This window comes from Phalacrocorax carbo, chromosome 1, assembly GCF_963921805.1.
Source record: "Phalacrocorax carbo chromosome 1, bPhaCar2.1, whole genome shotgun sequence".
NCBI lineage: Eukaryota > Metazoa > Chordata > Aves > Suliformes > Phalacrocoracidae > Phalacrocorax > Phalacrocorax carbo.
The window spans coordinates 145,182,033-145,197,838 of record NC_087513.1 but is presented as its reverse complement, the minus strand read 5'-3'; the positions used below and the strand labels follow the sequence as shown (position 1 = coordinate 145,197,838).

The window sequence follows — 15,806 nt, the reverse complement described above, 5'->3', positions numbered from 1 at the left end:
TCACCTCTCCAGCTATGTGAAGTGAAACAAATTGTTCTGCTTTTCATTAACTTAATTGCTCTCGATACATGTGGTTGCTAAAACCAAACCTGCACAGTGTAAATCCTGCAAATTGGGCATAACCCTGAAGCCGCGCATTTGGCTTGCCAGCTGCATTGCCCTTGCTGTGTATATACACAAAAGGTCCACATACCCAAAAGGCCTAGTGTTCCATGGGGAGAGGAGAGGCACCTCTCAGACTGCTCTTGGGCAGAGCAACTACCCTGCAAATGGGGCACACGCTGGATTACACGGCAGGGGGAGATCTGTCACTCGGACTCCTCCTGCCGCTGCATCAAGGTAGGCAGCCTGTCCCTCCACAAGGGTTGTGTAAGCCTGGATGAGGCATATAAGTAAGTCCTGCCCAGTGGCAAGGAGCCTCCTTCTTTCTCTATTTTCACCTTCCTTATCAGCCAACATTAGTCAGAAGGAGGAACGAAACCTACAAGAAGCCGTTTAAGTCATCTTCATTCCCTGGAGTCCTCCAACGCTCCCATAGTAAAATTAAGGCCTCCCAGACAGAGCTTGAGAGCACTACTCTAATAAGTACTTCTGGAGGACCGATCCGCTAGCGGGAGGAATGTCCTAGCTAAGTTATGCCATGCTACCAAATAAGCAGTTCCATAAACCATTGACCTATAGCATGGCTGTCGGGGTTTTCAATTCTGGTTTTCAGTTCTGCTGACTAGATGGCACATGGAAGGTGGAATCTGGAATCACAGTATCAGGCAGAGTTGAACAATACATGCTATTCTTTCCTCTTGTATAGTTTATTTGGAAATGTACTCTGACAGAATCAGTAGATCTGTTATTCTTTCAGCCACCTTTAGCAATAATAATCATGGTCTCAAGGTAATACTGACACATGCGAGCAAGAAGATCTGCGTGCAAGGTAGCCACCTACACTTCTGGGCTGTGGTCTGCTTAACACAGGCTACAGTGTCTCTCCAGGGTGCAGCATGTATCTGCAGAAATTAATCTGGGGACATCACTAGGTCTTTCTGTGTAGATTAACAGTATTTTCTTTGGCAGTTAGCCAGAGGCATGTGAAACAGCCTACAACTGCTCTCATGACATCCTATACAAATGAAAGAGCTTAGTAATAAGAGGCAATCATTTCTGGTTTTCAGTAGTGAAGCTCAGGCACTTAGAAAATTTGCCCTACACTCAATAGCAAATAAACTGCACACATACATCTGGACAGACAGAGAGGTTCTCCTGCGTACTGCAGCTGGCTACATCTCAGAAGATTAGCACAGACACCCCTTGCTAATAGGATAAACTCTACTACCAAATGAAACAGCTCTGTATCAGTCTAACAGAAGAGCCTCTACTACATCTCCCAGTGAGTTTACTCACTGTCAGCCTGGCCCAAACCGAAGTGAAGGACAAAGACGCAGTAACATGAACAGAGCCGCACCTCTCTGAAGCTCAAGGAGGGAACACTGACTTCATCAACAGATTCAGGCCACTACTTTCTGCTTTCAGTTTTCTGTGCACCAAGCTCACTCACAGAGGAAACTGAGTAATCCCAGGTAGTTTCCTTTTGAATCACATCTAGTGATATTTGTGCTCTGGAAGGGATGAGACAAGCTTATTTCTTCTGGCAAGAAATGTCTTACCCTGCCAGCATGTTTGGGGACAAGAAGCTACTCTGGTCTGTTCGGGTAATAGTGGGAGATAATCACAACCCAACTCCCCAGAGACTGGCATTTGCAGCAAGATAAGGCACCTAAGAAGTGAAGTGGTTGCATGGCAAGTCACCATGTGGCTGTTTTAGAGGCCATGAGTGGGATCTGCTGTGCCCTTGTGAGGACTTGGTGACACTGCTGAATCTTTTTTCTCCAAGGCTGGAATTGCTCTCACCAGCGGGTTGACAGAGGGGAGGAAGAAGGGTGCATATTTTAGAGACTGTATGAAACACGTTGCCCACATCAAACTCTCTTCTCTCCTCCTCTTGAGTTTTGCAGAAATAAATTAACGTTTAATGTAAAACAGCCTGCTTTGATAGCTGCCTGAGTGCCCCATTAAACATTTTCCACACCTCAGGGGAGGCAAATATCCGGTCATAAATTCCAATTTGTCATGGAATTTCTAAGTCACAGGTTGACAGAAGAAGCAGTTATCACTCTCTAATCAGTATGCAGAGACCATTACACTCTTTAGCAATACTCTTCAATGGACACAGCAAGAGTTAGAGAATAGATTTAAAAAGCAAAGCCCTTTGGTTTTGAACACAAGGCTCCCAGAAAAAAGTGAGCGGAGATTATTTCACCAACGCAGCACTGAGTCAGTAACAAAATGTAATTCCCTCCTGGAGGAGTGCCATTATTTGTTGTGATTGTAGTTATCACTATTCGTCTTGTATTTATATACCATGTAAATGCATACCATACTTTGTAACAGCACACTGAAAACAAAGCCCCTACTTAGAAGAGTTTTAACACTTCTGCTCCAGTGACAAATTTAGTTCTATCAAATATTTAACAGCAGCAGCAATGTGTACATCCTGGATTTAGAGAAAGCATTTACATGTGCAATCCACAACTCCAGCCAGAGCTCGTGAGCACTGGAAGACAGTAACTGCAAAGAAAAAAAAATCACCCTCCCATTCTCCAAGTCCGAGATAATAATGCAGAAAAATAACTAGCCGAACAAGATTTCACCATTAAGACTGAAAATGTGTAATCTCCAGTCTTCAGCCTCCACCCCTGGCTGATGGAAATGAGGAAGAGGAACAAAGAGAGGAGACTAATATGATCACAGGTTTGCAAAGGTTATGCACACAAAACAATTCTCTGCAGGCTGGGCTCTAATGCCTTTGTAACTTCCCTCCACTTAAACCAACTAAGACAGAGTTTTGGCTGCAATCCAGCATTCCTAACTTAAGCACCTGCACTGAATCTAAATTCTAGGTGACCTGTGAAACTGTCCTCCTAAAGTGCCTAATTTCCTCTGTGTTGCCAAATAGGAGAGGTGCCCCTAAAGGCCTCCAGAGAGAGGCCCTATTAACTTCCCTTTGCTAAGAAACCTTACCTCTTTACCTATCAAGACCCTGACTGCTCTTACAGGCAGACCTGCAAACTCCACCACAGAACAACACAAGTCTGCAATTCTCTAGTACGTTTCATTCCTCGACATACACTGCCAATTCAAACTCAACAGCTTCTTTCAATTTATTCAAAGAATCAGGTCTTTTCCCTTTCCACCATCTGACTCTAGAAAGCAGTATCTTTTCAGGGACTGTCCAAAACATCCAGAACTTCTAAATGAAAGCTGTCGTCTTTCTGCAAAAACAAGCTGCATCTCTCCTCAGCTTTTTACTTTAGGTTGCATCATCCTTTGCTGTTCTATTGTCTGATAAGTGTTGCCAACTATGAGCCACTGAGTCATTGATTCAGCAGTGGCTGTATGAGAATGGGTCATCTGAGTCCACACCACTGGGCAGGCGGGAGGAAGAAGGCCTAGTCTGCGCGCCAGCTGTCAAGCAGTCAGCATAGCAGGAGAACAGCATTTTCCCCCACATCAGATTACTGACATGATCTGCCTGCGTAGGCTGCTCCAGGGGACCTCACAGTGGACACTGCTTGCATGCTGTTGCACCTCCTCCTGATGAACTGGCCTAAGAAGCAGTAGGCTCTGCCCACCCCTGCATTCTCTCTGTCCTGTAGATCTTGCATCATTAATTGCTGCTTGTATCTAACAGGAGATGGGCACTTCAGCATCCAGGAAAGCGGCACATGGAGGATATATGACAGAACACACAGGATCCAGCTTGAATCTTACTTGGTCACTGAACAGTATACAAAATGAGATAGAGGGCTGTTCCCTGCTACTGTGAAGCAAAATTCCCTGTCTCAGATTGTTGACTATTATAATTCACTGTAATTTGCTGTAGTCCATGTTTAAGGGGGCTCTTTTATAGCTGTGTGGAAGGCTGGCAGGAAAGGGAGCCCACCACGGCGCAGAGGACCACCCTGGCGCTCGGATACATCCCACCTCTTCAGAGCTACAAAGTACTGACCAGCAAGAGATGAGTCGCTGCTCTCTGGCAGCCCTAGAGGAGCACAGGACTGCAGCTATGTTCATTAACCTGCCCTACGTACAGAAGCATCTCTGTCGAGGACAGCATTTGCATCAAAGTCTGCCTCCACGACACCACAAGGAAGTGGCAGAGTGGGGGTGGGTGGGGGAAGAGAGTCAGGTTTGGTCAAAAGGTAGTAAAACTGATAAAATGATTGGCATAAAGAGGATGTGGGGAGAAAAGCTGTCATTTATTACTTCCTTATGTGACATTTATATTTCAACATTTTTCCAGAAACAAAGAGTCTAAGTAAAAGTCACATCCAATCGCTTGTGTTTCTCCTGGCCTGACACCTTTCTGAGAAAACAGCTTTTCTGAACTCACACCCAGCCACTTTCATGACCTTGATACAAATCTCTCAATCTTGGTTCACTGTCACTCAAGTTAGTGAGAATCTTAGTTGTTATCTCCAAAACCAGCAAGTTTCTAGTCCCATCTCACTCACTGGGGCCAGGGGGTGTTCAAAAAAGGTGACTTGGGCAAGTTTGTAAAAGGCTACAAAGGCAGAAAATTGGGCAGATAAAAACATATAAACAGATTATTTTAACCTGCTCTTTTGTTTTTCTTTTCAACTGGGGAGCGGGGCTTTTCATAGGGACTGCTGGAAAGTGTAAATAGGTGAGCTGCTATCGGGAACTAGGCTTCTGCAGCGGGATGTAAGGATGCATGGATCAGCTCCGCTCCCAGCCAGAAAGCTGTGCCTCAACAGGTGACGGAGTTCCTAAGCTTCCACGTTTGCTGCCCCAGAGGGACTAGGCCAACATGCGCCTTTGATGCAGATGCAAAGGCAAGCTAGTCCCAAATTAATCTGTGTAAGTAAGTGTCACTCAACAGTAATCCAAACTCTGCAGTAAAAGGAACAATTCTGACTTTTACTCTGGCGCAGCATAAGCAGCACAAAGGGGAGTGCACTTTGCTGGGACTCGCAAAAGAGTACAAGGGATATTAATACCAAAGGTACACCTGTTCTTATAGCCATTTCTTCTTTTTCAGCAGCAGTGAGGGATACGGAAAATTACACCGGGGGAGAAACATTCCAGAATTAATATTCCAGTACCAGTATTTGTTAATATTTTTAACAGCTTCTGCAACGCGTATTTCTTCTTTCAACATAGGAGACACGAGAACTTACTTCTAAACTAATTTTGTTTGGTAAAGGCTAGATTAACCATCCTTATGGGCACTATTTTACTTAACTGCAAGAATAGTCCCTTATTAGCCTTCCTGCCACCCACCTCCTTCATCAACCAGGACTGTTCAGAGATAAGGACAGCCACAGACAAGCATGGTGCTAGGCACAGCCTCAGGTGAATGATGCCTACCCGAGTGATTTGTCTAGGTTATTTTCAGTTTTGTTTACAAAAATAAGGCCATTTTACTTGTCCTCCCATGCATGCATATCTACTGGTGGGGGAATATCCCAGGGTGAGATTTCTTGTGCGATGTGAGTTTGTGAAATAACAAGCTGAGTCTGCTGATGTTGAAAACACAGGCTATTCTGAGTTCTTTTCAGCATTTTTTTTTTTTTTCAGATGCCTTTCTTGCAATAGGAGAGTTGCTCTCTGCCTTGGTGCTTACGTCAGCCCAGAGGACCCCTCCCAGACAGCCTGTGGAATCAGAGTGTAAGCTTCTTGGCACGTGTTTCGTTTCTGTTAGACTTAGCAGCATCAGACAGAGAACTAAAACCTGCTCTCTTGGAAAATATGTTCTTCTCTCAGTCCCCAGAAAACCTTAGCCTTAGCTACTATGAGATGACTATCTGGCACTGAGAGAAAAGCAAAACAAAAATTCCATAAAGTTGGATTCTGAGCATATAAATGTTGGTGCAGAAGTAATTTCAGTCTTATTTATGGATGCCAAGGCTGTGGTATAAATGTATAGCCCAGGTCATTTAAAAAAAAAGAAAATCTGAAGGAGATAAATGACCTAATGCTCCCTTCATGAGCTTCAGGAAATAGTGAAGTCATAGGGAATGATGACACTTGAGACAATAAATAAAAAGCATTCACTTAAAAGTAAACGTTCAGTGGAAAGACTGCCTCATTCTTTAGAAAAGCAAAGACAGCTCCGGCTTGCTAATTTGCACGTCATGAAAACTCGCAGACTTAACTCAAATGCAGAAGCCTCAGGCCTCTATCCTTCCTTCGCTTGGTGAAGATTTAATAGCAGATTAGTTGAGTGAGGTCTCATATTGCTAAAGCCAAATTAATGCCTGAAACTATACACTGGTGTAATTGACTGTCCCCGCTGGGAAGCGTTCACATAAAGGCTTGCAAATCAAGCACTGCTTGCGATGCTTACGTTAACTTTGCCACGCACTGTCCTTCCTTTAAAGTATAAAACACTTAACAAGCCCGGAATGTATGTGTAGACCTATAAAAAATGGTGCTTACTCATAAATCAATGATTTACTGCTGGACCCCACCGATCAGAGCGGATTTGCTTTTACCTGAAGGTACAGGGCTGTAGGAACACACACAGTTCTGAGTAAAGAGACGGCAGACACAAGCTCCAGGGGGCAACTGGGAGCTTCTTCGTGCTTGGAGTGGAAACGAAAGCCCTCCACATGGACCTGCTCACTGCCCTGCTTCCACACCTCTGCTCTCCCAAGCCCCAGTGCCCAGCAGGGCCCCGCTGCTGGCCGCCACCACGGCGCTCCACATCCCCGGCACCCGCCCCGCCTCACCTGCTGTACACCAGGCACTCCGTGTGGTTGATCTCCTTGTCGGAGCGGTAGCGGCTGTAATCCTCCCAGAGGTCCTTGATGGCAGTGACTGCCAAGATGAAGAGCACGGGAGCCAAGGCCAGCTCCGGCTGGAAGGCGTTGACGGCCGGCACGAAGTTGAGGAGCGCGATGAACACAAAGTAGACGTTGGCCAGGCGGTGGAACTGCTCAAAGAGGTTCTTGGGCAGGAAGGAGAGCGCCGTGTACTTGGTGGTCTTGAGGCGGTTGCTGGCCAGGACCGTCCTCTTGGAGTTCTCCGCCTCGGCCTCAGGTAGCACCAAGTTGGAGCGCACCAGCCGCGTCTTACTCTCCTTCTTCTTCCTCCGCCTCCTCTTCCTCTGCCTCTCCTTCCCCCCCGGCAGCACCTGGGGCGCTCCCTCTCCTCCTGCCGTGCCCTGGGACATCGCTGCCGCCCCGCCAGCCGCCCTGGCCCAGGCAGCGCGGGCAGCTCCCACCGCCAGCCACGGCCCTAAGTTATCATCCTCCGCCGCCCGCCACGGCAATCCTTTCCTCTTCCCCTCCGGGAGGGGAGGAGGGCTCTCTCAAACCCTCTCCTAACCGCTCTGCCGGGACCTCGCTCGCTTTCTCCTCCTCCTCCTCGGCCGGGGAGGGGACGTGGGCAGGCGGCGAGCCGAGCCCTCCTCCCGCGGGCCTCGCCCCGTCCGGGTGCCGGCCCAGGCCGCGGGGGATGCGGTGGCGGCGGCGGCGGCGGCCGTCCCGTACGCATGGCGCGGCCGCTGGCGGGGCGCGGGGTGAGGGGGCGGCGGGGGCGGCGGGCGGGAAACGGAGAGCCGTGCTTTCGCCCCGCCAAGGGCCGGGCCGGCGCCCCGCTACCCCCGCCCCGGGGCACCGACCCGCGGGGGACATGGTACCGGCTGCTTTTGGCTTTGCCTTACGTGTGGGGAGAGGAGGAGGAGGAGGTTTGGGTGTAGAAAGAAAAAAAAAAAATTCAACTGAAGCGTTCGCATCTCTGCACTGGCCTTTACCCAAGGTGCCCGAGCAGCGGCCGGCAGGAGTTTTTATCAGCTGACTCATTTCAAAATACTCCACTTTCTGACTGAAACTGCTCTGTTCCCTCTGTCTCGGCGCTTGGCACGGGCGATACAGCGCGACGTCGCCTGACTCCGGGCTTCTCGCCGGCGTGCCGCTTCAGTCGGTGGCAGGCACGGCGCTTGGGACATCCCCAAAGGAGGCAGCCAAAAACGAGCCTTCCGATGGAAAGGGTTAGGCACCGCCAGCCCCTCGCCCAGGCGGGGGTGTGCTATAACGTCTGTTCAGTTTTACGTGGATTTTTTTCTATTCCCTCGTGGTAGGTCTTTCCAGTGAGGGAAAGAAAACACGCTGAGGTTTGCGCTCCACGCTTTCTGGAAAGAGATGTTGTTGTGGGCAAAGATGGCATGCATGATAGGTGGACTTAAACTGAAAAGGGACAATAATCCATATCGAAAGACATGGTCTAAAGTCACAAGCAAATAAATGTATGCAGATGTTTAAAGAACAAATAAGAATAATGAAGATGATTGCTACTGGACATGACATGAGACTTTGCAGCATCACTTTAGGTTGGGATTTAACTGCGCACCCTTTGGTCCACAGGCAGCATAAAAGGCTGCCACAGGTCGCTCCAGACTGCGTCTAAACTGTAGGGCAGATGCATTTTTTAGTATGACCCTTGATCCCCATCCTGGGATATCCCAAAGTGGGAGCATATTGAGTACAATAGGAAGCCACGGGTACTCGTCAGTGGGTTTCTTGTTATCATGGAAAATAGGCATAAAGTATACATGTCTAGTCTTGATACGAAGTCAGGACAGGACTGGGGCATCTTCTGGGGAGAGTACGTGAGTCCCACAGTTCAGATCTGCCATGACAAAATCCCTGAAAACCAAGAAGTAATAGCCATTACTTCTGAATCTCACAGCCTGTACTTATAACAGGCTGCTATGTCTTCATCCTCCCTTCCCCCACTTGAAATATGTTTGTAGTTGCTTTTAAATATGTTTAGATAATTATGAACCCCTTTCAGGTGAGTGATAGTTCAGCACATGGCCTGATAGTGGTACTGTGTGAAGCCACAAACCCTTTACCGATCCTGCTGTCAGCTCTTCCGATCATACTGCAAACCTAGCAAGGATATCCTGGGTTTCCCAGCTCTTGGAATATGGAAACAACAAGGTTTTACTTTGTGCAACAGGAAAAGGGAGAACTGGCCTGGGTTTCTTTCCTAAGTCTGTTCCTTTGTTGATAAAGGAAAAAGCACTAATGCCATACAGAAAAAGGAGGCAAAACCCCTCCCAATTTTAATTTTCTGTGTCCACTTTTTGCCTTGGTTAACCAGGTCCCAACTTGCTTACTCTTGGGCTTAACTTCACGGGTAAGCTGGAATGAACAAAAATCCTTTTCTTGTACTTCAGAAATGCTGAAATGGGATAAGGAGATCACAGTATGTGATGTTCCCAGAAACCAAGCTTCACCCACCTGAAGGCAACTTGCTGTCAGCTGCAGATACTCCAAAAAGTGGGTTCCTGGACCTTTTGGCCACTTGCCTGCTAGCCTCTGTGACTCACCATTTTGTGGGGCTCTGGCTCACTGCCGGCCCCTGGGACCTCAATCACTGTTCAGGCTTCATCTTTTCTCTGGACATCCCTCTATCTTAGATATGTGGTAACATTAAACTTTCAATCACAGTGGTCAAGTCAAAATAAGAAACGAAATACTGACATGTCCCTTCAGCTATTTGTTTAGGGAAAACACCTGTGTATTGGTAAGTTTGAAGAACCTAACCTGGGATGCTTGGAATTAATGATACTGGCTGAATTCTCGACGCCTGATATCCCAAAATTGTCAGTTAGAACCCCACAACTATGAGAAATGGCCTATAAGTCAGTGGGCTATATCTTAAAAACTGTTTTACTTGCACTCTCTTTTGGAGCTTTCAGGGTTCACAATAACAAGCTTTCAAGCTTGTTTCAAGCTAACAAGGAAATAAATTTAGTTTAAATTTATTAAACAGAAGCTGAAAGTTCTTATGTAATGCCCAGCTCAGATAACAGAGTTTTACAAATAGACACAGCAAACAATTGGGTGGGAGCCTCTGAAGAATCATGTGTTTGCTAAATCCTTAATTCCAAAACAGTTTAAAGCCCATGTATTTGAGCACGCCAGTCAAGGGCCACTCTTGCAAAGCTTCACTATAAAAAAAGAGTAGAAACTATGTAACACCCCACTGGTCAAGAGCATAAAACCTCTTGTTCTCATGTCATTGACTGGGACTCTCTTTGGTGCTACTAAACTGCTTTTTTTTTCTTTTGTTATTACTATTATAGGCAAGCTAGAATATGACTAGGCAGTGAAGATTCTTCCACTGACTATAACAACCTCTCAGTCAAATGAGGAGTCCAAAGCCCTGGATATTTATGTTAAAACCTGAGGCCATTGAATCTATAATAAATAAAAACAAGAGTTAGTCTTATTTTAAAATGCCTGTAAAATACAGTGTTTGCCGGGCTTTGCTAACCAAAGACTTTGGTAATGTAGACACTCCCAATCATTTAGTCTCTCCTTTCCGTTTCTAAGTAAAATTGTGTGCATTCGAGCTCTCTCTGCCCACACGATCCAAGTATGTGAGGTTGAAAATAAGAGGCAGGCTGCAAATTCAACCTTCAACCTGTGCAAAATACACATGCACAAGTCTGGCCCTAGCTTTTGGATTGCAAAATGACAAGGATGTTGGGTTTGTGAGTTGGGATACACCTGCATCTCCTTTTTACGGGGTCTTCTGGAGGAAAGGGGGCAGAAGGAGTTTGGCTTTCAGTCAGTCCAGGTGATGCGTGGTGCTTACAAGGTATCACCCTTGAGAAACGTGAGCTAACTGGAAAAGCATGAAAAGCCAAGAGCCAAGGACTAGATTTACTAAACTAAAATGTGGGCCCTTTGCTATTTTTAAGGGTCACTGGAGCAAAGCACTAAAACTGGAGAATATCTGAGGATTACTCTGTGCTCCAACTGAGCAATTCCTGCCATCCATAGATGTCTCTTTCCTGTGCAGAGCTCTTTCTTCGTTGTCACACGGCTACTTCTGACTGTCCTCCATCTCACTGGCCAAACCTCTCTGCATTTTGCTGGGTATTTGCTCTTTCATTTCTCCTGCCATTAACCTGAATCCAGCCTCTGATGCCCGATATCTCTTGAATTTTAAGCTCTCCCCAGAGCCTTCCCAAATGCCTGACTGTTTTTCAACTTAAATCAACATATTTTCTTCAGATCAAGGACTAAAGTTGAAAAAGAGAGAGGTTCTAAGCATCAGTTATGCTGATAATATACTTAATGAGCTTGTCTTTGATAGCCAAGGCCATTAAAAGCTGAGTCTTCAGGTATGGCACTGCTTTTAAGCCTAGAAGGAACTACGGGATTGTCCAGCCCAAGATACTGTATTAACTTGGCCTTTTACATGCCACACACCTGACAGCTTGAAATCACTATCAAGTTCTTATTATGTGAGCAGGCTGCTTCCTTAGACATGAGAGATCCGTTTTTTAACTCTTCTCAGAGTCGTCAACTCTGATTATATTTGAAGTATATTCTACAGTTTGGGGTTATGTGGGTATGCGAGAATCGTAACGTCGACCACAAAATGCCTTTGGCCCAATGGTTGTGTGGAACAGTTTGAAAATAGCATTCACCTGAACCCTAAGCATGAAGATCCCATAGGCAAGGAGAAAGGATCCCAAATATATTACTGACATAAAGCCTCATGGTTTGACTTGTCATGGTTTTTTGAATGCTTGGAGTTATCATTATTCCATTTTAACAATTAACTTCCTCCAATCATCAGAAGGTGAAGCCAATCTAATTTTAACACATTGTCTAATTTACTAGGCCACTTTTGTAATATTTATATAGTCCTAAAATAAAGATTTATGATGTTGGATATTGCCAGAAACATCAAATTACCCCTGATTCTTATAATCACCTTTGTTCCAAAGGATCTATTTTAATATTAATATGCTTAATATTATGGAACCACCCAGAGGCCTCAGTAAGAATCTGTGACTTTGTGAGCTGTAAAAATAGCTGTAAAGACATGATACCACACATCAGACAAAATCTGTTCTGCCCTTTGCAGATGAGACATATCCCATCTGGCTCTCTAAAGGGGAGAGTCATATATGTTTCAAACTAGCAGAAAGAAGGCAAGAGGCTTTCAGTGTGAACAGCCTGCTAAAAATGCCAGAACTGGATGAGGAGAGAAAACAGCCAAAATGGCATCATTCCTCATTTCCCTCCATTCCACAGGAGATGCACAGATACACACAGACATGCGTATGTACGCAGAGGCATATATGTGGATGTGCAACAAGCAGCCCCCAAACCCCATTCCTTTGTTTCTCAACAGCCACAGAGGGGAGATTTGGCTCCCAAGGTGAGCAGAGGCCATGTGTGAAAGACAAAGAGGGTTGTTCAGTGTGTCAGCATTAAGGGAAGGGGATCTTGTGCATGGCCTGAGTAGCCCTGCTAGACCTTTTCAGTGTAATGGTAAGACATTATTGAGGAACAGCTTCTGCGCTTTGGAAGTGAGATCAGTGTTATAGGGACCTAACAAGTCTCTCATGTTCTGCATGTATTTCACTGAAATGTTTTTGCCATCTACTGTGCCCTGAGGGCACCCGCATCTCGCATCCTGCAGCTACGTGTTGCAGGATCTCCTGCTGCACTACACCATAAGCCTGACCCAGCTGTCGAGCTGTGATTCAAAAATGGGGATGTGTGTGGCAGATGGGGTGCTGGAGTGGGAAGGAGGCTACAGCACTGTGGAATACGTACCTTTGATTGGCATCTTGTGTGGAAAGAAGCCTGCCTGGAAAGAAGAGGGGTGCCATGTCCTTTCTTCCACCACCTGACGGCCACGTCTGCTCTGTGACCCTGTCTGCATGCATGTTCCTGGCAAATGAGCTGGCTGGCCCTTGTGGCGCCACAGGGACTGATGACAAAGGACTTGGAAATATGCACTGCTGAATAATAAACTAGATAAGAAACTAGTCAAGGAGTAGCAGAGGCTGGAAAGTAAAGAAATAAAGCATTAAAGTAGCTCTAGTTAGCTTATAGTCATTGATAATTGTGGAAAATACTACTCTGCATATACTTAATGACCAGCAATACTTGAGTTGTAAGGACTAACCATATAGAGCTACTGATCAGCATTTAGAGCTCTCAGATCTGGAACTTTCCTGTAATGATCTTAAATAACTGAAGAAGTATCCCTGTTGGAGGGAGACTGGCACTTCTAGGGCACCAGGAACATCCTAAAGTGGGTCAGTAGGTAAACAGGTCAGGTGAAGCCCATGCTCAAAAGCATTTACCACCTTCCACTGACTGTAGAAGTCATAAGTGACTAGCATGGAGGCAGGCATCTCCCTGGTAGGTATCCAAAGCTGGGTGAGATGAATTTCCTCTTTAATATCTTGCCTAAGCAAGTCCAGAGCACTGAACAACCAGTTCACCACTGAAAGACGAGGTTGAACCGGACGGCGTACACACAACAGAAGATGCGTGCACCCATGTCATGATCCTGTGGTCACTCAGCTGTGCCTGGCACATCTGCCAAAAATATAATGCACGGTGGCAAGTTGCCCCTTTCTGCAGTGGGAAAGCAGAGCCAGCTCCTTACCCACTTAACCTCCCCATCGCAGCAGTGCTTTGTTTTTTACAACATCTTGATGTCAGAGATGTTTACTGGGGAACACCCATAAGCATTTCTTCAGTCCATCAGCTAACATACCAATTCTCAGGGACACTGCAGAAGAGGAAATGCAGGAAAATTGATGTAATTAACTGCAGAAGGAGTAAAAGCGGATAGTTGCTATTTATAGAAACTGCAGTTTGGGAGGAACAAAAGTTAATATCCTTACTGCGGTGCTGCCAACTCTTGCTATTTTATGGCAAGTCTCACACTATTTGTTGCTGTTGTTAAAACTGCATATCCTTGTATAATGGGATCTTGCAACAGTTTTTGCTCACTAAGGCAAGAAACCATGGTTGGAAAAAGCTTGAAAGTGGGAACCCCAGAATCAGAAAATAAATAGGAGAATATAAAAAGACATAATTTTGTGTTTTGGAAAAAAATGTGATTCTTAAAGCAATTCTGTGAGTTTTTTTTAATCCTGGTAATTTTTAACACCAAGCTCTTGGCAATGATTCTGCTCTTATAGAAGCTGCTGTAGGATTTCCTGTACACATGGAGTCAAAACCTCAGTTTCAAATCTCTCTATAAGAAAATACCATCTCAGGATATTGTTCCTGAATGCCAAAATGGTTTCTCTCAATATTACAAGATATTTAATGACTCATCACGCTTACATTTTGCTATATCTAAGTTTCTTAAAAACTTCTCCCCAAAAGGCTAATTAGAGCTGCTTCAATGAGTTTTTAAAAGCAGTTGTCTGAGGGGAGCTATGCCTTCACTGGAGAATTATCAAAGGGAAGTCAGGGCTCTTCTGCTGTTGGGTCATTAGTCAGGATTGCCTGAAGAGAAAGTTGTGCAAACCAGCATCACCATATGGTTTGTTTGCTGGCTAGTCGCTATGGTCAGATTCACCTTTGGATTTTGTGACTATGCAGGGCAAACCCAAGACTCACGTTCAGCTCGGATGCTGGGTACACAGAGAAGAGGTGGTTGCAGGCTCTTTCTCCTGCAAAGGCGAGTGCCACTTTCAGTCTGCTGCAGGTCTAGGCCAGCACTGATCGATTGTATCCTGGCTAGCACTGACTCAGAACGGCCAGGCTTAGTACAAAATGGTGCAAATGGGCTGTAAACAACAGGTTTTAAAAAGAAAAGAAAGACAAAACCTCAACAGCAAGAGAGTGAAAGGGTGACTTTCCTGCCTTTGGGGAACTCATCTGTAAGTAGAACCGATCAGAAAAAATTCTGGTTCATTCAGCCTGACTGCTTTGTCTGAAGCCTAATAGCCTGAAGATATTTTGCTGAAATTAAGGCAGCATTCTCTGTGGTACCTGCTGGGTTTGTCAGGAGGCTCGTGATCCTGCTTATGGGAAGGTTTGCCCAGTCTGCTTTTCCACTTGCTACAAAGGTGAGGGGTGCCCTCACTGCTCAGGCAGTTTGCAGGCTTCTTAAAGTGGTTGCTCATATTAGCAGAGAAACTGTCCAATTCAAGATTTTAGTAACTTGCATCTTGAAAAATACTTCAAGCAAAGGAGTGGCTTGGGACCAATTCAGACTACCTACAAAATAATATAACAAAAAGTAGAAAATTCCTTGTAATAGAGCAATGCAAGCTCCTGACTACTTCTGCTTTTAATACCTATGCCCAAATTCAGTGCTGAATGCCAAGATCCAACCATACAGTTGTTTCCTGGTCCCTTAAAAATTCCAAGCAGAGACTGCCGAAAGACCACATACTTTAAGAACACTGTGATATGTCAAACTTACTGCCTGTTTTTATGTTATAAACCATTGTCCTTAAAAAATAAGTCATACTTTTGGCCTACTAAACCTAATGAACTTTAGTGGAGACTTGCTCTTAGTAACAGTATCTAAGCAAGTGTTTCTGCAATGCTAAATAGACCTGATCTGGCTTCCACTGAAAATGGTTCAAGAGATCTCATTAATTTCCTAGAACTTCCCAACAATTTAAAAACCTATAAAGACTCAGAGACACTCGTTATTTGTTTTTTTTTTTTTTCCTTCTGTAATAGTGAAATTGGTATTCTTTATGTGTAGCAGTTCATCTTACTGTTCTGTAGATCTCTATCGTGTAGCAAAGAATAGCTAGTCGGGGTTGTATGGCAGTGGTGTGTATATATGCATCAGATACAGCTAGGTACCAGTGGGCAATATATGTCACAGAAACAGCTGAAAGATTATTTCTAATTCAGCATTCACCAGTGCAATAAATAGAAGCTTGTACCTCAAAGTCCGTATATTAGAATGGGAGGGGAGGC

The 15,806-nt window shown here is 45.3% G+C and overlaps 1 protein-coding gene across 1 annotated transcript in view; it reads right to left on the bottom strand.

Moving 5' to 3' along the window:
* Window positions 1–7,577, bottom strand: part of ATP10A (ATPase phospholipid transporting 10A (putative)) — a 119,479-nt gene extending 111,902 nt beyond the window's left edge. The window contains exon 1 of the mRNA XM_064438397.1: window positions 6,810–7,577. Within this exon, the coding sequence (XP_064294467.1) occupies window positions 6,810–7,252 (443 nt within the window). The 5' untranslated portion in view covers window positions 7,253–7,577. The remainder of the gene's footprint in view (window positions 1–6,809) is intronic.
* Window positions 7,578–15,806: the final 8,229 nt, after the last annotated feature.